The 24,855-nt window shown below is 39.9% G+C and overlaps 1 protein-coding gene across 6 annotated transcripts in view; it reads right to left on the minus strand.

The window, feature by feature from the left end:
• Nucleotides 1–24,855, minus strand: part of LOC138783454 (dynein axonemal heavy chain 5-like) — a 245,444-nt gene that overhangs the window by 73,763 nt on the left and 146,826 nt on the right. For 4 of the 6 annotated variants that reach the window (XM_069958163.1, XM_069958164.1, XM_069958161.1 and 1 more), the window contains 8 exons: nucleotides 23,092–23,181; nucleotides 22,657–22,893; nucleotides 20,596–20,763; nucleotides 12,393–12,599; nucleotides 9,515–9,844; nucleotides 8,195–8,401; nucleotides 7,108–7,350; nucleotides 2,701–2,855 (listed from right to left, as the gene is read on the minus strand). In XM_069958163.1, coding sequence (XP_069814264.1) covers nucleotides 2,701–2,855; nucleotides 7,108–7,350; nucleotides 8,195–8,401; nucleotides 9,515–9,844; nucleotides 12,393–12,599; nucleotides 20,596–20,763; nucleotides 22,657–22,893; nucleotides 23,092–23,181 — 1,637 coding nt within the window. The remainder of the gene's footprint in view (nucleotides 1–2,700; nucleotides 2,856–7,107; nucleotides 7,351–8,194; nucleotides 8,402–9,514; nucleotides 9,845–12,392; nucleotides 12,600–20,595; nucleotides 20,764–22,656; nucleotides 22,894–23,091; nucleotides 23,182–24,855) is intronic. The other 2 variants (XM_069958165.1, XM_069958166.1) reach the window with 2 other exon arrangements.

Here is a 24,855-nt window from a genome sequence, read left to right on the forward strand (position 1 = left end):
GTTTTTATGTTAGCTTATTATTTGTACATACATAATATAGAATATTAAAAGGAACCAGCTATCATGCTGCCCAAACCAGAAGTCATCTGGGCAGTCCGGGCAGCTTCTCCCCCACCAGCCATGATCGATAGATCTCTCCCTGTTTGGGTATAGAGAGAGATCTATTAATCATTGGCAGCATTGAGAGGAGAAGCCTCTAGGTTAACAGATTCCACTGAAAATCAAAAAGGTTACTTCATGAGGGAAAACAGAAGAACCAAAAGCTCCAAAAGAAAAATGCATCTCCCTTATACCAACACAAGAAGCTGACAGTGAACTACAGGACTGATCTCTTAATAAACTCATCCACTTGACTGTATTTTGAAAGCCAAAGCTTTTAATTAGAGATCAAATACTATCTTAGTACTATGTTCTGGAATGAGCTATAGTAATTGATGATACAGCTAATACATAACCACCCACATGAGAGTTTTGCTTTTCTTTTACTTTAGGGAGACCTTTAAAATCAAGGACTAAACTTCTCTATCTGAAAATTTGTGTTTGCAACAAGAAGAGAGGAAAAAGCAGAGGGCTACAGAAGGTCAATATACTACATCTTTTCTGCTAACACGTTCTGTCTCTTCGTCATGCAGTAAAATGCTCAAGAGTCCTTATTGCGAGAAACCAAATTGCTCCATTTTCAGTCTGCATTAATGAGAGTCTTGAAGGAGTTAGACTCATTAGCTGCTAAATCATTACACTGCACAAGTTAACAGCTATCGGTCAAGAATATTTCTCTCTCCTTTTACATAAAATCTGTCTTCACGGCAAGTCATATATAGAAACCTGCAATTATGGTGTATTCTGCTGAAGCGACACTGAACTCATTAGACGGCTGAAGGCTCAAGCACAGATATGCAACTACAGTACATACCACTCGGATTGGTTTCAGATGCCAGCTGACAATTGCATCTTGTTGGCCTTATTAAAGTCATTGATTTAGCACAAGAAAAGTGAGAAGAGATTTGCAGACAATGACAATTTAGAAGGAATATTTTATAACTTAGCCAAACTAAAGTCTATCTAAATGAGGGATTCTAGGTTTCTGAACAAAACCTTGAAACTTATTTGACTTAATCCTTTTCGAAGTTAACAGATGTAGAAGTATCTCTGTCATTATTAGAAGAAAAACTTTTCACATGTTGCAAAGACAAAGAAAGGTTTTTATCGGTCGGGATCTGAGTGTTTAGACTCCCACTAATCTGTAGATATAGCCAGAAGGAACATGTGGCTGGGTGCTTCTCTCCACAGCCCCCTGTGATCTCCATCTCACTGCACAAGGCAAGATCCATAGACTGAGGACCCCCAGAACACTAATATTTCTTTCACAATGTTGAACTGCAGAACCTTAGGCCTAACAGAAAATTATTCTAAGGTTCACACTTTAGTCATACAGAGCATGAAGGAGGAGTTTTTTTGGCATTATTTGCTTGAAATAGTTAGTGATCTAAATCTCCAAGTTTAGCTGGAGTCTTCTGTTGGATCTCACAGTTCATTTTGCAACACCATTATTGTATCATAGCTTGAGGCTTCTTTGGCTTTTATCTTGACTGGATGAGAACATGGGTAAAGCTACGTTTACACGGAGCGATAATTCGCCCAATCGATTGTTTAACAATTTTGAAGCAATGATTTGGTTTTTATAATGATCAGCATTTAGATGAAGTGAAAAATCGTTTCAAAAATTGTTATTGCGATCGTTTTAAGATCGCTTAAGCCTATCTCACACACAGGGTGAATCTGTGAAAGACTGTTAACACTAAGCGATTTGCAAATTTTTACCGAACGACCAACGACGATTTGAGAACATGTTGAAAGATCAAAATGAATGATTTCTTGCTCGTGGCTTGATCGTTTGCTGTGTTTACATGAGCCGATTATCGCTCAAATGCGATCGTTATCGCAAAAATTCAAACAATAATCGTTCCGTGTAAACACACCATAAGATACAGCAATAATATGAAGTATACTACTTTTATTAGCAAGCACGCTGATGATAAACATCTTCTAGCACCCTTTTCTTCTATTCCCAGATTTTTTGATAACGTAACATTTATATTTATTACTGAATTCTTCACATCTGCTGGCTATTATATATACATATATATAACAATATTAGAAGACATGCCACAACTTGCAGAAAGAAACGCCACACCTCAGCCTGCTGCATTTGGACAAAATTGCCACAGAGCCTCAAAAACGCCAAAGAGGAGAGAAAAACACCAGTCAAAAAAAAACAAAAAAAACGCCATGCATGTAAGGCAGTTAACAAACTTCCATTGACTTCCAGCTAACATATGGTTGCTGGCGTTTTTGCAAAGCATGGCATTTCTTATTGGCGTTTTTTCAAAATTTTAAGGCAGTGTGAATGTCAGTTTTTTAACTTACTACAATAAAGAATTGAAGTTTTAAACTCTCTGGAGCTGGAGACACAACCTATTTTTCTTTGTTGGCTTATCATCAGCTGAGTCTCTGTGTGATGGTCTCTATTTGTGGAACCTTGACACCAGACATGGTATAAGGCAGTGAGCTACTGTTATTTTTCAACTTTTGCATATTCAGTGCTGAGAACCATAAATAAATCAAGCTATAGCAAGGTTTGTGGTCAGATGGCTCTAGCTGCTTTACTTGGTTGTATAATTCATGATGTCGACTATTTACCTTGATAGCGTAATCTGGAAGCTCTGGTATCCTGCTATAAAAGAAGCCAATCTAGTCAAGCTCTGCTTTCCTGATCCACCAACACCAACCAGCAATGCATTTCCTTGTGGAGTCCGGATGATGCGAGATATTTTAATAAGATGAACCATTGCATCCTGAATAATCAAAAACAAAGTTTAATTTAACATTAGTTTATCATATGGCTATGTTCACACATTCAACGTTTGAGGCGAAAATATAGTCGTAAATAATGAACATGATCATTATTAACAGCTGTATTTACCAAAATATGACAATATTCCCATCTCAAAAAACATTGTGTATGAACACACCCATAAAATGCACAATACATATCTGCCTGATATATTGTCCATTTCAGTCATCTTTTGTTGAGCAAAAGATATTCAGAAACAGACAGACAATTTTAATGGCAATGTAATTCCACATCAATCAAACAAAACTGCATCAGTTGTCTTTCACTGTAACAAATATAATTTAATATGGACTATGTGGATGTTACATGAGATATGTTTTTGGCACAAACAAGGTCCCCTTACATCACTTTGTGATTACTACTTTTTTTTCTGTTGGGTAGCGTTAAAGTCATTGGGGCCACAGATGTAATGGATGCAAACACATGTCAAGGACCAAAATGTTCTCCATTGGTTAACCCATTTATTGAAATCTTAAAGACAATGACTGTAAAACTAATGATGTCCCAAAGCATTGAGCTTTTCCATCGCTGAAATGGAATAACTGATTGAGAAATATTAAATTGGTAAAGTATTTTTTCCATGGGAGTGTCTGGCCTCTAATAATAATTGTGTTGTCACATTTCAATTATATTATTATTTATATGTAAAATGACATAATATGTAATAGAAGTGACCCTATGGCAGCCAATGCCAGTTAGATATCAATGCTATGCTCCTGAGAAACACATTAGTCATCACAGAGGTCTATACCATCACAGAGGTCTGGATCACCTTCATTTTTTAATTGCGTCTCTCTGCATATCTCAACCTTTTTTTTCTTTTTTAAACAATTGTAAGGCTTCAATATAATTGCTCTACACATTATATGTCTTACAGTGACATTTTCTGAATAATTTGGATTTTTTATGGTGTATATTTAATCCAAAAATACAAATCAGTTCTTAGTGCTTTTCATTATATGCTACAAATTGTTTTATTCTTACACTAACAATGAAAAGGAATAAAGCAATTACCTAATTTACATCATATAATAAGTAACAATACAATATAATGTTTGCTTTAATTACAAATGTATCCTATGGAAACTGTAGTGCATTGGCAATTTCTGGCTCCATTGATCTATCCCTGGGGTTACCCCTTTATTACAGAATTTATAGAACACAGTTTCACATTTGGAATATGGGAAAGCAGCTGCTTTCCAACTTTTACCAGTACTACATACTATGACGTTTTGAATTGCACTTTACTGCTTCTTTTTACCAGAACAAAGAAAAGGATACAAGGGGAATGGTTACATACAATTGCATTTGAGGTGCCGGTTTTGCTAAGTGTCATGCATTATTTAAGAGTCACTGCAAACAGTGTTTTTGTAAGGCATAAGTTTTTCACTGTGCTATTTAAAGGATTACTGTCATCAGACATGTCAAAAATTACTGATTGTACTAAGTCTCACTGCTGAGACCCACTGCAATCCTGAAATACAACAATGTGTATCTCTCCCCAGCAGTCAATCAAATCAGACTTCATTGCTTCATTAAAGTCTAAGTCGGCCAGCCTGGAAGGGGAGCACTGAGTCACACTCTGCCCGGATGTATCTCTGGATTGTGGAAGGCCTTAGCAGTGAGACCCAGTGTGATCAGTAACGTTCGGTAGCAGGTGTTGCTTTGTATCATGATTTACGTATGCAGGTGGGCCCAAATCATGATTGGTTGCCACCGATTGGCTAAGCGGGACGTCCAGGTGCTGTCAACCACCAACGCAAGCTGGAGCGTGGACGGGTAATGTATGTACTGGGCCACGGGGGTTAAGGGTGCTGCCTTTTACATACTGGCAGCGCGTTGACAATTTCGCTGCCAGTATGTAATCTCATTGAAAGTGATAGTGAAGAGATCTGCAGCATATTTTACAGCAAACTCGCAGCGTGAAATCCATTTCAGATATGTTATGTGTGAACCCACCCTTAATACATATAACCTGCTCATGACTGCCAAGATATTAGTTTTCAGTAGGTGAATAAGAAAATTTGTGTTAACATTTGCAGGCTGCAAACCTATGCAGTACATAGCTTTTACTTAGCTTCTGCTCTCAAGTGAGAAGTGGAGACAACTGTATCCAGTCTTGGCAATGCTCTGGAGACAAATACAGCATCACAAGTGTCTGTAAGATTTTGCCACAATGTATTAGTCTACAGTTGAGGCTATTGGGCACACAGAGCACTACCTAGACTGGATACAACTGCACCATGTTTTAGTTGTGAGTAGGACTAGAATCTTTTGTCCCCTTCTCTAGATCTGTTCCCCCACACAATTCTGTCTCTGAGCTCTACAGGCAGATCTTTCCTCCTCATAGCTTGGTTTTTGCTCTGATTTGCAGTGTCAGCTGTAAGACCTTTTATAGACAGACCTGTGTCCTCCAAATTATCAACTGAAATTATCAAAGGTGACTCCGATCAAAGCAAGTTGTTTTTTATTTTTTGTTGATGTTAATTTTTGCACAAGGCCTTAACAAAACCAAATGAGAAAAAAGTAAAGGCGTCTGAAAACGTGCATTGTAAATCAGAACAAATTGCAGTACATGTAAAGGTTGCATTACAAATGATAAACCTGTGTGAACTACACATGCCCAGAACAGATGATCCACATGAAGCTAACTGTTGGGTTTCCTTTTTATTAGTGGCAAGCGCAGAACTGGGAGTCTTTAAGGAGTTACTCATAATAGCAGTCCAGTCAGGTACCTAAACTACTTTCACAGATAGATAACAGCTAGACTGCATAGTTGAGTGTATAATCTGCTATGTTAACTGTATTAATAAAAGTACTAGACTGAACCCTATGCTTGCAACTCGTATATGTATCCAAAAAATGCCTGCCCCCACAAAGTTTATACTGACTAACATTCTGACTGAAAATGCCTGTATACCTTTTACTAAATATACTGTAGCCAAACCTGCCACCAATGGTGGTTTCGGCCCAAATGAATGGCAGTCTCCCAACTCTCCACTGACAGATGTAATGCAGTGTATTGAGCCTGTCAGTATTATTGCTGGACAGCTGAAGTAACTCCTCTATATAAGGCACAAGCTGCAGTCCTAATTTAATCATGGCATGTAAAATTTAAACCAGTGCTTTTCAATTCCAGTCCTCATGGCCCTCCAACAGGTAAAGTTTTGGGGACATCCAATGCAAAGAACACCTGTGGTAATACATGATGCACTAAGTATACTAAGGAAATCCTCAAAACATGACCTGCTGGTAGGCCATGAGGACTGGAATTGAGAAGCACGGATTTAAAGGGGAACTATCAGCAGGTTAGAAGAATCTAACCTGCTGATATGTCCCTATTCCGCAGGAGGCGCCAAGGATGAAGGTATGTTTCTTACCTTAACCCTCAGTGCCGCTCTGGTGCACTTAGTCATTTACTCCATAGCACCAATCAGGCCGATCCTGCAGATCAGCGCTATGGAAGCAGGGCAGTGCTTCTAATGGTGCCCCAGTGATCCTAACCGTCTTACCAGACCAAGGAGTAAATTACTAAAAGCACAAGAGTGGCGGAGAGGATGAAGGTAAGAGACATACCTTCACCCTCAGTGTTTCCTGCACAATAGGAAGCTATCAGCAGGTTAGATTCTTCTAACTTGCTGATCGTTCCCCTTTAAACTATTCAGAGCAGAGGTTCCTCAGCTCAAGGTAGTTACAGCAGGACCCTGGCTGTGGGTGTGCTACAGCCATCCCAGTGCAGGAGCTCTGTACCACCTTATACCGACCCTTTCATATAAAGGTCCATTAGTCACCCCTGTAGAGCTGTTTTGGCAGCCACTAAAGGGGTTAATGGATTTGTTTGAAGAAAAGAAATCGAGGAGATATTTCTGCAGCATTACCAGATGTGATATAAACAGACACTTACTAAAGGGGGATCTAGATGGGCATCATGTGTCTTCCTGGTTCCGTAAACCAGCTGCTATTATAACAATGGTTTTTGAGCTCAAATGTATTTATACCATGAAGAATGCAAGTATTTACTGAGACAGACATGCCAGGAAGGCTGACAGATCCTCTTTATAATCTGTAACATCCTATGCCTGTATGTCCACCAAGATTACTTCAAGGTAAGATATGAGAGATTTTCACATCTCCACTATACAGAGCAGTATTTGTGACTGTTAAATTATTTACAAGTGCTGTCATCTAGTTACCTTGAAAAACACTAAATCCATTCTGGCTCCTCTGACTGTTTCATTGTACTGCTGCATGAACAGATTGAGTCTGTCTGAGAGCTGTTCAAATGAAGGAATAGGTTCATAGATTTTAGGTGCCTCCAGATCAGCATCATCTGGTTCTTCTCCTGTTGCTTCTGGAGCATCTCGTAAAAAGTCAACAAAGTAAGACTCTTTGGCCATGATTTGTGTTAACTCTTGCCCATGATCCTCTGCTGCAATCTGTAGGAAAATAAGATGAACAATGTCATACTTCACATAAAAGCACAGTCACTATGAATGCTGAGCCCCGACTTCTTGGTGGTGGTGCAATGACGTAAGCTATGGAAACACATATTAAAGTGGATTTAGATCCTGTACAGTGTGACAAGTATACTGGTAATGGGTGGGGTGGAAGGCCTAGGTGAATCTTTTGAGACCTAGGATCTTGAAGCTGTCTCTCTACACCCAAGTGTTAGAAATGTCATGCAACATACACATAAGTTGAAAAATATTAAATGATGTATCACTAAACCCTGCACTTTGCTATTGTGCTAATGGAAGAGATATAAACTAACATAAAAGTGACCCTTGAGTATTTCAATAATTGGCCACACCACTGCAGAAACTATATGGCAAGCAGAGCTTTACAATTCACTTGAACAGCAGTATCCAAGGTAGGTCAGAGCCAAATGCTATAAAATGCATTCATAATGAAAATATATTTATATAGCTATCATTATAAGTTATATAGTAATACAAGAAATGGAACACAAAAGAAAAATCATATGTGCATTAGTTCCCATCAATATGCCTGGGCTGAGAATTTTTAGAAGCCTGATTTAGTAATCCCATTAAGCGCAATATATTAAGAGCACTATATTTGGAATCTTAAGGCAGCAAATCGTACCACAATGATACCTAACCAGGACCCTATTGAGTGCTATAGCTGGATATTTATATCTGTATAAGGCTCCATATTTAAAGAACATGGACATCCATTGACGATCTTGTAGCATTCTTGTGACAGAGAGGGACATACCAAGGTTAAAACGTAAAAAAAAGTAAGTAATTCAAACATAATTACCTTCAGCATCATGTTCTCAAACCAGTCCTTGTCTTTCTGGTCAATAAACCTGTCTGCTATGACACGTGTGCACTCATGCTGGAATAGCGCTACCATGATGTCAGTATTGCGACAGATGTCAGATGTTACTGTTAATATCCCTTGCCAAATACGACTGAGATCTCGTAAGTTAAAGATGTAATGAAATTTTGCTGGGGTAGGCAGCATCTGCAGAACAAATCAAGATGAGCTCTTATAAGAACAATTATCCATAATTAGCAATATGTACTGCAAGAAGACATCAATCTGTCAAGTTAGGAGAGCACTGTGTCCCCTTGTACAGTATGCCAAAAGTTGTATTTATTTTCTTAAGTAGTGAATGTGAATGTTTACAGGTATGGTTAGTGCTAAAAAAGATCGGAAGGAAAATGTATTTAAAATAAATTTTATATATATATATATATATATATATATACATACACACGCACACACACACACACACACACACACACATAAATATGGCCAGTGGTTAAATAGATACAAACAAACAAACAGATATAGGTACTCTATTAGCTATCAGACATTATCATTCATGTGGCTATTGATTTAGTATTAACAGAACGCATTCCCAGCAATGTGGCTTACCAAGGTGGAGACTTGCTTAAAATACTTTGAGAGGCCTTTATACTACCCTACACTATATATGTGCATTTTTTCAGAGGGACACATCAAGGAAATATTCCTTGTAATAAAGCTGTCACAAAAATGACAGAAATGTTAGCATACATAAATAGTATCAACAACCCTGTGACACAATAGTGGCCAACCTGAGGCGCTATGACACTTTTTTATGCTTCTATTTAGAAACATAGCACTACCAAGATGAGTGACTGAGCCATTTTCCACACTAATTAATGATATTTGCTTTTATTGAATACTGCACAGAATTTTGACTACTTCTCCTACTTGTTTTTTAATTCTTCTATGGTATGCAGGGTCCTGTAAGTCAGATAGCAGCAGTAGGGGGAGATAGTGAAACTAGTATCCACCATAACATAAATAAGTACATATATTATATACACATACATATTATATATATATATATATATATATATATATATATATATATATATACATACATACATAAACACACACACACACACACACTCACTAGGATAAAGCATCCATGCAACTTAGTGATCATTGAATTCAAAGTTTTGTAATTGAAAAAAAAACTCTGAATCCAACAATCCTGATCCCTCTGTCCCTGTCCCTACAAATAGACAAGTATGGTAGTTTACTACTACAAATGCTTCATCGTAAAGCGTGTTGAATAGTTACCTTGATTTTAGTAGCCTGCCATACTTTGCGAGTTGTAGGTACCAGAGCTGAAGCCAACTTACATACTTCAAGTGGGAATCCCCTCTGCTCACAGAAGTAGCCCTGAGCCACCGTACGAAATATTTTATCAATAGATGAGTTGGATGGGAGGGTGCAGTTAAACACTGTGAACTGACGTTTGAGTCTTTGAGGGATGTCGTTTCGACCACCTCCTGGGTGAATCATGGCTGCCGCAAACTGGATGTCAACAATGCTGGTGAATTCTCCAGGTTTTTCCAGGTTGTAAAACCCTTTTTGTTCCATAAGTTGCCTTACGATTTCATTAGTGATCTATCAGCCCAGCAGAAACACATAGAAACATGACAGTCAGTTAACAGTTGTACCTTCCAGTGCCTTCAGTCATTAAATACAATATTCAACAATTATATCACAGTTTAGGCTATGTTTGCATAGGTTGGCGTTTTATTGCGTTAATGCAATTAAGGAAGGCTTGAAAGCAATTAAAAGATGAATTACTATAATGAAATGATGCAGTAACACAATAAAAATGTATGTGTAACACAATTACTGTAATGAAATGATGCAGTAACACAATAAAAATGTATGTGTAAACACAGCCTCACACAACTTTAGTAAAATGCCAATATCTCTCATATATTCCCAAAACCTCTTTTTTTTTACAAAAAAATGCCTTATTTTATGATGACGTCCATAAATACTGTATAATCATTACTGTCATTATTAAATAAATAATCCACAAGCCAAAAAGACAGAAATGGCTGCCCATCGCACCCATGGTTGACACAAAAGCTTGTTCAGCTACATTTAAAAACCAACATCAGAAGTAAGTATATAATTTGATCAAACTATATTGCCTCATGTACTAACGTGCAGGTCTCTAACCAAAAAACATCACTGTGTCGGTCAGTGAACACAACCCCCGCGTGCGCAAGCAGAGAAGGGGGGCCATGGAATGGCCCTGCAACCCCAATGTCACAGGACCAAACCCCTAAGGCAGCCATTTCTGTCTTTTTGGCCTGTGCATTAAATAATTTTTGCCTAAAAAGATGACGCGGGAACATAGCCTAAAGAAAAACAGGATCTCCCAGCTCTCTTGACATGTTTTTTTTTTCGTTTTAAATCCTTATTTTCATTAAATACTAAATCTGGAGCACATCCTCTTAGCACTCTGTGTTGTACCGTTCCTCTGTTCTTCCTTCATTAAATTTATAAATAGGTTAACAACTGGGTGTTACCATTCTCCTCTGGTGCTGGCAGCACTGATTGACACTAAGTTGTCAATTTATTTATATATTCCCATAAGGAATACCAGAGAAACTTCCCAATACAGAAATATTTACTAAAATAGATCTTGGGGGAACAAAGTTAAATGAAGTGTAACTAGTGTGCTCTGTGATTAAGACAAAAAGGCTTGTATATTTATTTCCTAAACCTGAGGTAAAAATGACTAGTATATAATGGCTATAGTATGTAGTATAGTATAGTATGGCTATAACCTGATACATGTGTTTGGACAAAAATAGAAAATTGCTGCAGCAAACTGCTAGTGTGTCACTGTATATATACCCCCGAGTGTACATATAATGAAAACCTGGTCTAAAATTATTTTTTTTATATATATATATATATATATATATATATATATATATATATATATATATATATATAAAAAATGAGGTTCTTAGCAAACCATTTGATCAACTAGAATGAACCAACTCACCACATTACGGTGACCTCACAGAGAGTTGAACCCTATACTTAGCGAACTGCCTCTCTCAAACTACAAAACTGGTCATACAGGATCACGTGTGTGTGTGTGTTGGGGGTGGCTACCTCCTTTTAGCTGTGCACTCCACCCAGCTCCTGTGGGTGCTTTACACAGAGTTTAGTTGATAATGTATGCCCAATTTTATAGACTTAGGCCATGTTCACATGGTGTAAGAACCGGCTGGGTCACAGAACAGCCTGTGTCACCCGCACCCGCATCCCAATTCGCCGCTGCACACAATGGAGCTATTCAATGAATAAAGGCCGCAGAAAACTGACATGTCAGATTTTTGCATGGCCGCTAGTGATCCCGGACTGAGTGTATACTTTGTGTATGCACTCCGGCCGTGATTCCATTCATTGCATTACAACGTATGTTGTGTATAAATCACGGCCGTTGTTGCAATTTGCAAAGTCCGAGAGAGGCAGTTAGCCAAGTATAGGGTTCAACTCTCTGTACATTCTATTTGATTAAATGGTTTGCTAAGAACCTCATTTTTTTTTATTTAAAAATAAAAATTTTAGAACAGGTTTTTAATGTGTGTACGAGTATATACAATGAGCCCTGACACTTGCAGTTTGCTGCAGCAATTTTCTATTTTTGTCTGTTTGTTAGCAACAGCAGCGTGCAAACTGCACAGTGCGAACATGTGTAAGTGGAGTGCTGGCTATTGGTTTGCTTTTTGGTATACATGTGTTTGGTCTTATCTGTGTAAAAGAATTTACTTTAACACTATTAAAAGGTATAGAATTCAGACATTATAATAATATGGCTAACAATGGATCATCTAACTGTGCAGTCATGTCCTGCCACGCAATGTGTTTCTTTCCTTTATTTCAGTGTAATTATAGAAAGACTTCTATCAGCAATTATTAAGCCCACCTTTCTTGCAATAGGTCATATTATTCTTCATCGCAAAGCATATTTACAGATTACTGTATAATAACTAAAAGCTGCTTAGTCCAACACCAAAAAAGACGGTATTGGCAAGGAAAGAGGTTATCAGGCCAAATGGATTAACATTTACTATATATATATATATTTATATATATATATTTATATATTCTTTTTTTGGAAGGGGGCTATTACCTGATCACCCCATTCATTAATCACAGGCATATTGATATCATCAATAAAAACTGTCATTTTCTTCCCAGCAGGAGGCCCATATGTAGTGCCCATTCTTTTATCTATGTAGCTTTCAACGCTTCTCTGGAACATGTTAGGAAGGGTGGCAGAGGAGAAGTTCAGCGACTTGGTGATGTGAAATTCGGGGTCATATTTGCCTGTGTAGCCCTTCAAAGGAATATAGACAAAGTATTAAGACATATAAATATCCACTGATGTGTACAGTTAAGACCATCCAACACGGACAATGTAAATTGCTTGCTAGGCATTTGTCTCAGTTCCTTATATCAACTGAAAATGCTAATATAAAGTAATTTCCCTCCTCAAAGGCCTGCAGCTGAGACTTAATAATGTCACCCCCTTTTTAAGCCTTGGGATGGCCTCCAGCAAAGAGAACGGTGGCAGCTGGCCCGTGCAATAGAACAGGTTTACTTAACTGGAGTCTATTTCTCCACACACAGATTTGTGCCAGATGGCTTTAAGATATATTTTTGGATTAACACAAAGCCAAGGAAAGCATCCAGAAGTGCTTCATGTGCCAGGATCAGACAACAGTAGTTTGCTTCAAGTGAAACTCTTGCTGCTAAAGATCAGTCGACGTTGTTTGTTTTAAATGTTAAACCAAACTGACGTGATCTTAATTAAATGTTACCTGTGATCCCAGAAATAAGAATGTCCAAGTACTCTATATACATTTATTATACTGTAGGTCTTATTCACACGTCTACATTGCTGTCCGGATATAAATTAGGACCCATTCATTTCAATGGTCTCGTTCACACATCCTTGTATGGGGCTATTATCTGTGGCGCAAAAAAAAGGACAGGTCCTAGTGCAGACCTGCAATTGCAGCACAGATGACTGTCTTCTAATCAGTATTCCGTATACATTGCAGAACACTATGGAAGCACATATATGGTGTAGTTCACAATTACAGGCCACACTAAGGAACTGTGAATGAGGCCTAAATCACAAATGGTCACATATCATGTATCATTTTCTTAAATGGAATGTGTTATCCAGATTTTTATGTTAACCATACGTTTAAAGTATTTTTGGTGTTTTTTTTGTAATTTATCATTTTGTCATCTATATTATATAATACTATTTAAAAAGTCACAGACACCGGCACTACAACTCTCTCCATGCGGCTTGGATCCACACCAGAATGAGTGAAGTAGTACACTCTTTATGCTATGCACGGTGGTGCTCGCTTGCTGAACGGCAGTCAAGCACTTCCACATACAATCTTCAAATATAGGAAATGCAAGGGCACTCACCAATTTGTGCAGTAGAAGATAATAAAGACTACTGCACAAATTAGTGAGTGCCCTTGCATTTTCTATATTATATAATGTTGCAGTTTTCATTCTGCCCACTAGGTTTAAAACTAAGCTGAAACTTTCAGTTTTCTCTGTGATAAGTAGGGGCATGCTGGAAACTGATCTCTATAGCATTACAGTGAAAGGTGACACCTGTAGATAAAAAAAAAGACAACAGATGATGCTCACAGCTCAGCGTCCCTTTCCCTCTGGAACAACCTTTGCACAGGCCAGAGGTTACACAGCATGCTTCCAAATGTGTCCCATACAAAGAATAGGTTATAAGCCTACATGGTTTTGTTTCATTAACCCTTAATGTCACAAGTCTTTTAACCTCCTCTGTAACCACCTGCTGTCTCTCTCTATCCTTCTGCTTCTGGTTGCTGGTGACATCTCTCCTAATCCTGGCCCACCTTTCTCCCTCGCTAGTGACCCTCTCTTACTTCCCTCAAATAACTCTCTTAGCTTCACCAAGAACCGATATCGGCCATCTTCTGCTCCCTCTGTCTCTCCAGTTTCCTTTACCTGCGCTCTTCTAAATTCTCGCTCCGTGTGCAACAAACTCACGGAGATTCATGATCTTTTCATCGCTAAATCCTTCACCCTTCTGGCTCTCACTGAAACCTGGCTACAACCATCTGACACTGCTTCCCCTGCTGCTCTATCCTATGGTGGTCTTCTTCTCTCTCACACCCCCAGACCTGAGGGTAGGCATGGTGGAGGAGTTGGTGTTCTTCTCTCCCCGCAGTGCACCTTCCAGGTCATTCCCCCTGAGCCCTCACTCTCATTCCCCTCCTTTGAGGTTCACACCCTCAGACTCTTCTGCCCACTCCCCCTTAGAGTAGCTGTCATCTATCGTCCCCCTGGCTCTCCACGACAATTCCTCGACCACTTTGCCACCTGGCTCCCTCATTTCTTATCTGCTGAAGTTCCCACACTTATCCTGGGTGACTTCAACATTCCTGTCGATACTCCTATTTCCTCTCACGCCTCTCAGCTTCTCTCTCTAACCACGTCTTTTGGCCTCTCACAGCTAACGAACTCTCCTACACACAAGGGTGGGAATTCCCTGGACCTGATCTTCTTCCGCCACTTCTCCATCTCCAACTTCACAAATGATCCCTCAGAGTTATCAGACCACAACCTTCTCTTTTTCACAATTACAAGCAATCGCCCCCCTCCTGACACTCCTACCCCACACATATATAGAAATCTGCGTGGTATAGACACTCACCAACTCATAGACTCTCTTCAGTCCTCACTGTCCCCAATCTCATCCCTCACCTGCCCAAACATGGCCGCACAACACTACCACAACACCCTGAAAACTACCCTAGACTCTGTAGCCCCCCCTACTCTCCGCACACCCCGCCACAGATGCCGGCAGCCCTGGCACACCCCGGAAACTCGCTTTCTTCGGCGGTGCTCTACGACTGCTGAACGTCTGTGGAGGAAATCGAGAACCTCTGCAGATTTCATTAATTACAAATTCACCCTCAAATCTTATTACTCTGCCCTTCACCTCGCCAAACAATATTATTTCACCTCCCTCATCTCTTCACTGTCAAAAAACCCAAAACGCCTTTTCGACACCTTTAATTCTCTTCTCAAGCCCAAAGCTCAGTCACCTATCACTGACCTCTGTGCTGAAGACCTGGCCTCCTTCTTCAAAACCAAAATCGACAATATCCGTTCTGACATCACCTCCCAGCCCCAAAGCCCTATAGATCCCATCCCCTCTCCCACCTTCTCTTCACTCTCTGCTTTTGATCCAGTGACAGAGGAAGAAGTCTCCAAGCTCCTCTCCTCCTCTCGTCCTACTACCTGCCCTAGTGACCCTATTCCTTCCCACCTCCTCCAGTCCCTCTCTCCTGCTGTCACTACTCACCTCACCAAAATATTCAACCTCTCATTCTCCTCTGGTATCTTTCCCTCCTCATTCAAACACTCTGTAATCACCCCGCTACTGAAAAAACCTTCTTTAGATCCATCCTGTGCAGCCAACTATCGACCTGTCTCCAATCTCCCCTTCATCTCTAAGCTCCTGGAACGTCTTGTCTACTCTCGCCTTACTCGCTATCTCTCTGATAACTCTCTTCTTGACCCTCTACAGTCCGGCTTCCGACCCCTTCACTCCACCGAAACTGCTCTCGCCAAGGTGTCAAACGATCTGCTGAAGGCCAAGTCACAGGGAAACTACTCCTTGCTGATTCTCCTGGATCTCTCAGCAGCATTTGACACTGTGGACCACCAGCTTCTCCTCTCCATGCTAAGCTCTCTTGGTCTTAAGGACTCTGTTCTCTCTTGGTTCTCTTCCTACCTCTCTGACCGCTCCTTCAGTGTATCCTTCTCGGGCTCTACTTCTTCTCCCTTACCTCTCTCTGTTGGGGTTCCCCAGGGATCAGTCCTGGGTCCCCTCCTCTTCTCCCTCTATACAGCCCCCATCGGACAGACCATCAGCAGGTTTGGTTTCCAATACCATCTTTATGCTGATGATACCCAGTTATATACCTCTTCCCACGACATCTCCCCTGCCTTCCTGCAAAATACAAGTGACTGCCTATCTGCTCTCTCTCTAACACTATGACCTCTCTGTTCCTCAAACTTAATCTCTCTAAAACTGAACTTCTTGTATTTCCTCCCTCTAACAAACCTAAACCCAACATTTCCCTCTCAGTCTGTGGTACTAGCATAACTCCTGTGCATCAGGCTCGATGTCTGGGGGTCATGCTAGACTCTGATCTATCCTTTACTCCCTACATCCAAGCTCTTACACGCTCCTGTCATCTACATCTCAAAAACATCTCCAGAATCCGTCCATTTCTCACCACTGACACTGCTCAGACTCTGACTGTCGCCTTGATCCATTCCCGTCTTGACTACTGTAACTCCCTACTAATCGGTCTTCCTCTCTCTAAGCTTTCCCCTCTCCAGTCTATCCTGAACGCAGCAGCCAGGCTCATCTTCCTCTCCAGCCGCTATACCGACGTCTCCTTTCTGTGCCAGTCACTGCACTGGTTGCCCATTAAATATAGAACACAGTTCAAACTCCTCACCCTCACCCATAAAGCTCTCCACAACTCTGCCCCTCCATACATCTCCTCCCTCATCTCCACCTACCATCCTTCCCGTGCTCTGCGCTCTGCAAATGACCTCACACTAACCTCTTCTTTAATCAGAACTTCTCATTCCCGCCTCCAAGACTTCTCTCGTGCTGCACCAGTTCTCTGGAACTCTTTACCCAAAGACCTCAGACTTATTTCCAACATCCGCAGTTTTAAGCGTGCCCTAAAGACCCATCTCTTCAGGCGTGCTTATAACATTTCGTAATCTTGTCTCCCTTTGCTATCCCTTCTCCGTCCTCTCTATAACTTCTTCGGTGCTAGTTACACTGTCCTTGTCATCTGAGCGTAGAAAATGGCTTGTGACTGGCTTGCCCAGCCGCCTATAGGCACTTAGAGATTCCATGTACAATGACTGGAACATTGACAAATAAAGCACTTGTTGCCTCTCGTGTTACTCTCAGTCATCCTAGCCTGTAAGCTCTTGAGAGCAGGTCTCTAATTTGTGGTTGTAATTTATTCATTGTATAATTTAATATATAACCTGTAATGTATTTATATATATTTAAATAAGCGCTGCGGAATCTGTTGGCGCTATACAAATAAATATTATTATTATTATTAAGAGAGTTATATAACAAAAAGCAAGCAGTTCTCGCCTGGGCTTTCATGATTTATGATTTGCGGCTTTGATGAAAAGTCACATTTTTGTGTAAAGCCACTCCAGCCCAACACACACAAAAAATGGGCTATATTAATAAATTTCTCCAAAAAAATAGTGAGAAAACACCAGAAAGATTTAAAAAAAGTGTAGAAAGCCTGCATACAGTAAAACAAATGGTCAGGTATTAGAAACATTGTTTTTTGAAAGGACATATTTTACTAATATGTCAGATATGTAATTGCAATTTTACTGCGACTTTTAGGTGACATCCTATTGCTGTTTAGCCACAAAATAAAATAGTTTTAGGTAAATATATATGACACAGCCTCACCTGCCGCTCTGACCTATGGTGGCCTACAATTTTCCCATACTCCTAGACCTTAGGGTCCGATTTTTAACGATTAACGACTAACGATAAACAATCGCAAACTAGAGCGTTTATCGCTAACCTGAATTCGTTCACCATATTACACAGAACCATGGTCGTTAGATACGATCGTATTACGATCGTTATTGCGATAGTTATTGCAATCATTTATTCCTTCTGATCTCAGGAAAATGATTAGTGAAAAAATGCGGAACTTGAGCGAACGAACGTGGAATTACAGTAAACAATTAGCGAAAGATTAACAATAATTTTAGGTTCAGATCTAAATCAACGATCAACGACATACGAACGATTTTTCAACCACTCCCTGCTAATTCTCCTGGATCTCTCTGCAGCTTTTGACACTGTAGACCACCAGCTCCTCCTCACTATGCTCCGCTATGTACGCATAAGACTCATCATCAGGTTCCCTAATTTGATCACACACACATGCGCCAAGCACTTGGAGCGTTTACACAGGCAGATTTATCTGACAGATTTTTGAAGCCAAAGCCAGGAACAAACCATAAACAGGGAACGGGTCATAAAGGAAAGACTGAGATTTCTCCTCTTTTCAAATCCATTCCTGGTTTTGGCTTCCAAAATCTGACAGATAAATCTGCCTGTGTAAACGCACCATTAGGCACTTAGACCTGTAGCATGCAGGCATTGGTTGGTTACTGGTTCACCTACCCTTACCTTCACTGCTTTATTTATTAAGATGACTGGAGCATAGTAACAATGAAGCACTTTTGCCCCTCTGCCTTTTGTCTCCAAGCCCCTCCTAATAGTCCGTAAGCTCTTGCGAGCAGGGCCCTCACTCCTCATGTACGGCTTGATAATTACATGTGTATCTGTGTAATGATTTTTGTCTATGTATGTACCCCCAGAATTGTAAAGTGCTGTGGAATCTGTTGGCTCTATATAAATAAAAATGATTATTATAACTTTTATTCATGAAAAAATAGAGTTGCAAACAGTTGTTCTCATTTTCAAAGCTTTTACAGTAGAAAAGTCCCTTTGCAGCAGTTTCTTAACATTCTTGCCAAATTCCTAGCAACACCCCTACAGCCTGTCAGAAGATGCATGCAAATTCCCCGCTGCTGCCCTGCAAGTACATCAGCAGAATGTAGACCACTATTTACAACAGCCTGAATATTGCCTATAGCTATAAGACAGCCTGTGTTTGCTGGCAGGCTGTAAGGCAATTGCTTCAAATTTGCCTCTGGTTTCTACCATCTATGATCGGAATCATTCTTATGATAGGAGAAGTACTATGGATATATACTACGGCATCATCCTAGATAAATTTGTGACTCATTAAGTATTATATTAAGTATATAAGTGCAACAGAGCTTAATGAACACAACACAAAACTGACTTGCCGTGTTATTTGTAGTGCAGAACCTGAGGGGGTGATGCATGGCACAGGGAGTGTCTCCTATCCTTGCGGCATGCACCCTCTTCTCTGCTCTTGAACTAAGTATAGTGTAACAGTTTGCCCATGCACAGTTTGAGCATTCTGGTGAGATAACTAAGTTTAACTGGATATCTATGAAAAACCACTGATGACAGCAGGCATGGCACAGATTTCTGGCAGCAAGAATAGCACTGTAACTCAAGTATAGTACAACGACTGAGTAATAGAGGAAGGAATAGACAAACTGGCAGGTAGATAGATGTACACTATTTACCTTTGGGTTTGTTAATTTCCTTATTATCCATTACAACATACTATAAGAATGTGTGTAATGACAACACAAATTTGTGAAGGGACAGCTAGGATTGTGGTTTACATGTTGAGAGCAAGCAGCATTCTGCACAGCTTTAGCTGAGCATTCCTACAGTATATCCCAGCTCCACAACACAGCCACACTGTATGTCAAAGGACTTTTATTTGAAAATATAATGTCTCCTTGTACCTTTGCCAGTCCAGTGTGTATATCTTCGTCACTTTGATGTGATAAAGAATAAAGCAAAGAACTAGGGAAATGAAAAAGTAGAGCTTTACTCTACATATCTGTAGAACACTCCCTGTCATTTTTATTTCTTCCAGTTCTTCAAGAGGTACTGGACTTATTATTCATTACAGCATTATACAAAATTCATGCCTAGTGCTAACCGTCAATGAAAACATGACATTTAGATGCAAACTGTACGAGGCTTAAGTAGAAAAGGAACTAATAATTTGTTCTCAATAGATGTCTCCTACTCACAGGGCCTACCAGAGATACTTTAATTTACAAATGTCTAAGCCTTGGCTGTTTTAAAAAACGTATATATTTAAGCAGCGTCTTCAGGGAAAGTTTATGGCTGGGAATAGATGGCACCTGAGAAACACCATTGTACTGCTCAAATGTATCCACAGCATCAGTGCTACCCCAACACTGCTCTATAGAGCCCTATCAATTGTTTTAGAAGTTCCCTATCAGATAAAGAGCTCAAGTACCAAATGTATTTGGCATTTTTCTTGGTACCAGTAACTTGAAGTAACTTGAGCTAGACATGAACTAGACACTAGTTTGCCTCAGCTTTTTCTTTTAGCAGCAATAAATGTAAGTTTTCAAGGTCGGCATTACCAGAGTTGAATGGAAAGTATTTTTCCATATGTAGACTGCCATAGGGCATTCTGCACACACATAACTGTAATATTTGTTTGATATGATATAAAGAAAAAGAATAACACACTAACCAAAGGATATGAAAAAATGACATACAAAATTGAAAGAAAATATATATTGCAGTCTACCTTGATCATGACCGTCTTTGCTGTGCCTTGTTCACCAATCAGTAAGACTGCTTTCCCTTGCTTCATAATGGTATGCATAAGGAAATCCGTCCGGACGTTATCAACATTTGGAACAAGAATTGAAGCATATTCTGGTATGGAGTCTTTTGGATATACATATTCAGGAACCTGTATATATACAAAAAATATTTTGAAAAATTCTGAATAAACAAAAAGGCCATATATTAGAAATATGACTATATGCAATACTGGGATCTTTATAGATGTTGGTGAGTTGGACACTTGGCTTGTTGGCTTATGAAGGATGCTGAAATCAGTAACTAGATACAGCTCCTTCTGTCATAAGTTCTTGTTCATTTAAGAACAAGTAGAAGGCCTATCCTTCCTATCTCCTGTTAATTAAGCAATAGAGATGAGTGAACTTTGAGTACAGTCAGTTTCGTCCAAGCCTAAAGTCTTGGCATTTGATTACCGGTGGCTAAAGAACTTTGATGCAGACCTAGGGCTGCCTAAAGACTATGGCTACAGCCTATGGCCTATTGCTGTAGCCATGTTTTCTAGGCATCCAACTTCAGCCACTGGAATTCAAATGCTGACTGTACTCAAAGTTCGTTCATCTCTAGTAAGTAACAAAGTAAAGTTTGGGCTAAACTAAATTGTTATAACAAATTGCCTTAAAATAGAAATAGAAAAACAAAATAGTGAAGCCTTAAAATTATGAATCACGTTTAAGCATTAAACATAAAATTAGTCACATTTCCCATAAACCACCTATAATTTTTACACAAATAGTTATTAAAGCAGTGGACATTATAACTAAGTGCATTTTAACTACATGGGGGTGCAGGGAATATTATAGCTATATAGGGGCACAGCAGGGGACAATATAACTATATTTAGGTTAGGTTTACATCTGCATTGTTATGGCTAGGTTCATACATGCAGCATTCATTCTGTTCTTTTGCTCTGGCAGAGAAACAGAACAGGGTGAGCACTGAAACTGGATTTGTCAAAAGGCGGACACCAATGGAACCCTACAGATCCCTTTGACTATAATGGCGTCTGTTGGGTTTGGTTTTGGTCATTTGACCGGATAAAAAAAAACTTTTTGATCAAGGGGTTTAGAATCTATCTGTGCCATCCTGCAGTAAAGCCAGAATTTTAGGCAACTTAAAGATGTTTTCCAGTCTCTGAAAGTTTATCCCCCCTCCCCCAATCTCAACAATGGAGACCTTAGTCTTCAATTAGAATAGAGCAGTGGGTTGCGCATTTCACTTTAAACACATTGTTCAGCTTCTAGGACCCCCAGTGAGAGGTGTAATGTGTGAGGGAACCAGGAATCAAATGATTCAATTTCCTTGTATTGCCACAATAAGGGATTTTTAAATCATTGGGGGAGATATTTCAAAGGGTGTAAAATTTAGACTGGTGCAAACTGCCCACAGCAACCAATCACAGCTCCTCTTTCCTTTCAGCACTGCCTAAAGCTGAGCTGTGATTGGTTGCTGTGGGTAGTTTGCACCAGTCTAAATTTTACACCCTTTGATAAATCTCCCCCATTGGGTACAGATGAGCTCGGAAACTTCACTCAAAGGAGAATAGCGAAGGCACTCACCGGTATTCTCCTTTGAGTGACGTTTCTGCCAATATTGACTGTTTTGTTTGGGGGAGCACCTCTGGTAGCAATTGGTAGTAAAAGACGGAGAAGGATACACCTTTCCTAGAGTCTAGTCCAGACTGTTGGGAGTGCCGGGGTTATTACTCTTGATATTTGTGACAGATGAGCTTGGTCCTTCACAGCCAGAGGCACATTGCAAAGTCCATCTTAGCTATCCAGAATTCCTGAATAGGGTACTTGAAAATGTGTTATCTAAACCAAAAAAGCCCTTGTGAAAGTTTTTTTTAGCTCACCATTGCAGGCACCTGCCCCTCCTCATTGACAATAGTTCTAGTGATTAAAAATCAACACGCCATATATGAGATTTATTCAAGTGCACACAATATTTGCATAATCCCCTATAATGAGGACTTTTAACGGTTTCTTACTTAGCAATCACTAACCTTTTTGGACCAATGCTCCCACTGTCCACTTTCATTAATAACAAACTCAAAAATAGTTTCATCTCCTTTAATGTTAGGAAGCTCAAGTGTGGCAGAATGATCACGCAGGAATATTTCCATTTTCATACGGTCCTCTAGTTCCAACAAGGCTCCAATTGACCACATCACAGCAAACACAAAGAGTCGAGCCAAATGTTCTTGACTGGGCTGTTTCTCCTCTTTGTCAGAAAGAAGACCCTGGAAATCACAATCAATACAAAATTATATTAAAACTAGGACAACATAGGTCTAGAAAGGAACATCATACAGGAGTAATATATGTTAAGGAAAGTTTTCAAAATGTATGAATTTGTTAAATGGGAACCCATTTTATTCTGTGATGAGAGTATTTCTATCTACAGTATATAAATGTCCTCTAGGAGCAGGTATTCTTACCTGAAGCAGGTCAATAGCTTGTTTAATGTACATGCATTCCAATATCGGCATCTTTGGGGACACAGCAGTGAAGACAAAATTTATCAAATCCTATGGGGAAAAATATGTTAGCATAAGTGGCAAACACTTCATTTCTGCTACATTTTTTAAATTATACTATAAGCATAATAAAAAAAGAAATTTATTGGGGTTTTGCATAATAAATTGATGTGATTATATAAAAAAGTGAGATTATTTAAAAAAAGACTACTCCAAATACTCCTAGACTAGTGTATCATCTATTTTACTGTGCATGACGTGGCACCATTAGAATCAATGGTGCCACGTCATGGAGAGGCAGGGGTTTCCTCCCACTGGCCAGCACACATCAAGGGCTTTAACCCGGCCCGGTAAACATGAATAGAACAGTCCCGTACACGGGAACCAGGCCGCGGTTCAAAAAAAAGGACCGTGGTACCGTCTTCCCCGTGCCGACGTCGTTCGATTCATGTGTAATTTTAAAGAGAGTGTACCTGATGGTACATCCTCTTTAAATCTTCCTATAGGTGACAGGTGGCTGCTTACTATTGCATTTTTAGTGAAAAATGTAAACTTACATAGAAACATAGATTGTCAGTAGAAAAAGACCACTTGGTCCATCTAGTTAGCCCTTATAGTATTTCCTTAATTAGTAATATTATCATCATCATCATCATTATTATTATTATATTAAGATAGATATACATATATATTTATCCCAGGCATGTTTAAATTAAGTTATTGTAGATTTACCTACCACATCTGCTGGAAGTTTATTTCAATTATCTACTGTTCTTTCAGTAAAGTAATATTACATTGCTCCTGATGTTACCTCGAGCTAACCTCAGACTGTATCCCCAGTAGCGGTCTTGGGCACCAAGCAACCCATGCAATTGCATGGGGCCCCCCGACATCCAGGGGGGCCCCCATGCCTTGCTCTGGTGCCCAAGACCGCTGGACAGGGTGGCAGCCACACAGCCGGGGTCTATATAAACAGGGGGAGCACACAGGGGTCTATATAAAGGGGGAGCACACAGGAGGTCTATATAAATGGGGGGAGTACACAGGGTTTATATAAACGGGGGGAGCACACAGGGGGTCTATATAAATGGGGGAGCACACAGGGGGTCTATATAAATGGGGGAGGGCACAAGGGGGAGAACACAGGGGGTCTATATAAACAGAGGAGGATACAGGGGGTCTATATAAACGAGGGGAGCACACACGGGGTCTATTTAAATAGGGGGAGCACAAAGGGGGACTATATATAACTTGGGGAGCACACAGGGGGGCTATATACTACTGGGGCTGCAGAATGGGGTCTATATACAACTGGGGGAGCACACAGGGGGTCTATATTCTACTGGAGGAGCACACAGGGGGTCTATATACTATTGGAGGAGCACACAGGGGGTCTATATACTACTGGGGGAGCACACAGGAGGTCTATATCCAAGTGGGGGAGCACACAGGGGGTCTATATACAAGTGGGGGAGCCTGACTTTAGATGTGTTCTATTTTACCAATATCCTTTTCAGGTGCCTGTGGCACACCACTTGTAACCAGTCTCTGCTCAGAAGACAAACAAATTAACTGAACTATCCAGGGATTAAGTCTAATTTTCTGTAACGTTTCTATCAGCTCTTTATGGGGGACTGTATCAAGGCTTTGCTGAAGTCCAGAAATCCAATACCATGACACCACCTTCATCCAGAACTTTTGTGACATAATCAAAGAAATCAATTA

The sequence above is a fragment of the Dendropsophus ebraccatus genome, chromosome 2 (genome assembly GCF_027789765.1).
Source record: "Dendropsophus ebraccatus isolate aDenEbr1 chromosome 2, aDenEbr1.pat, whole genome shotgun sequence".
Lineage (NCBI taxonomy): Eukaryota > Metazoa > Chordata > Amphibia > Anura > Hylidae > Dendropsophus > Dendropsophus ebraccatus.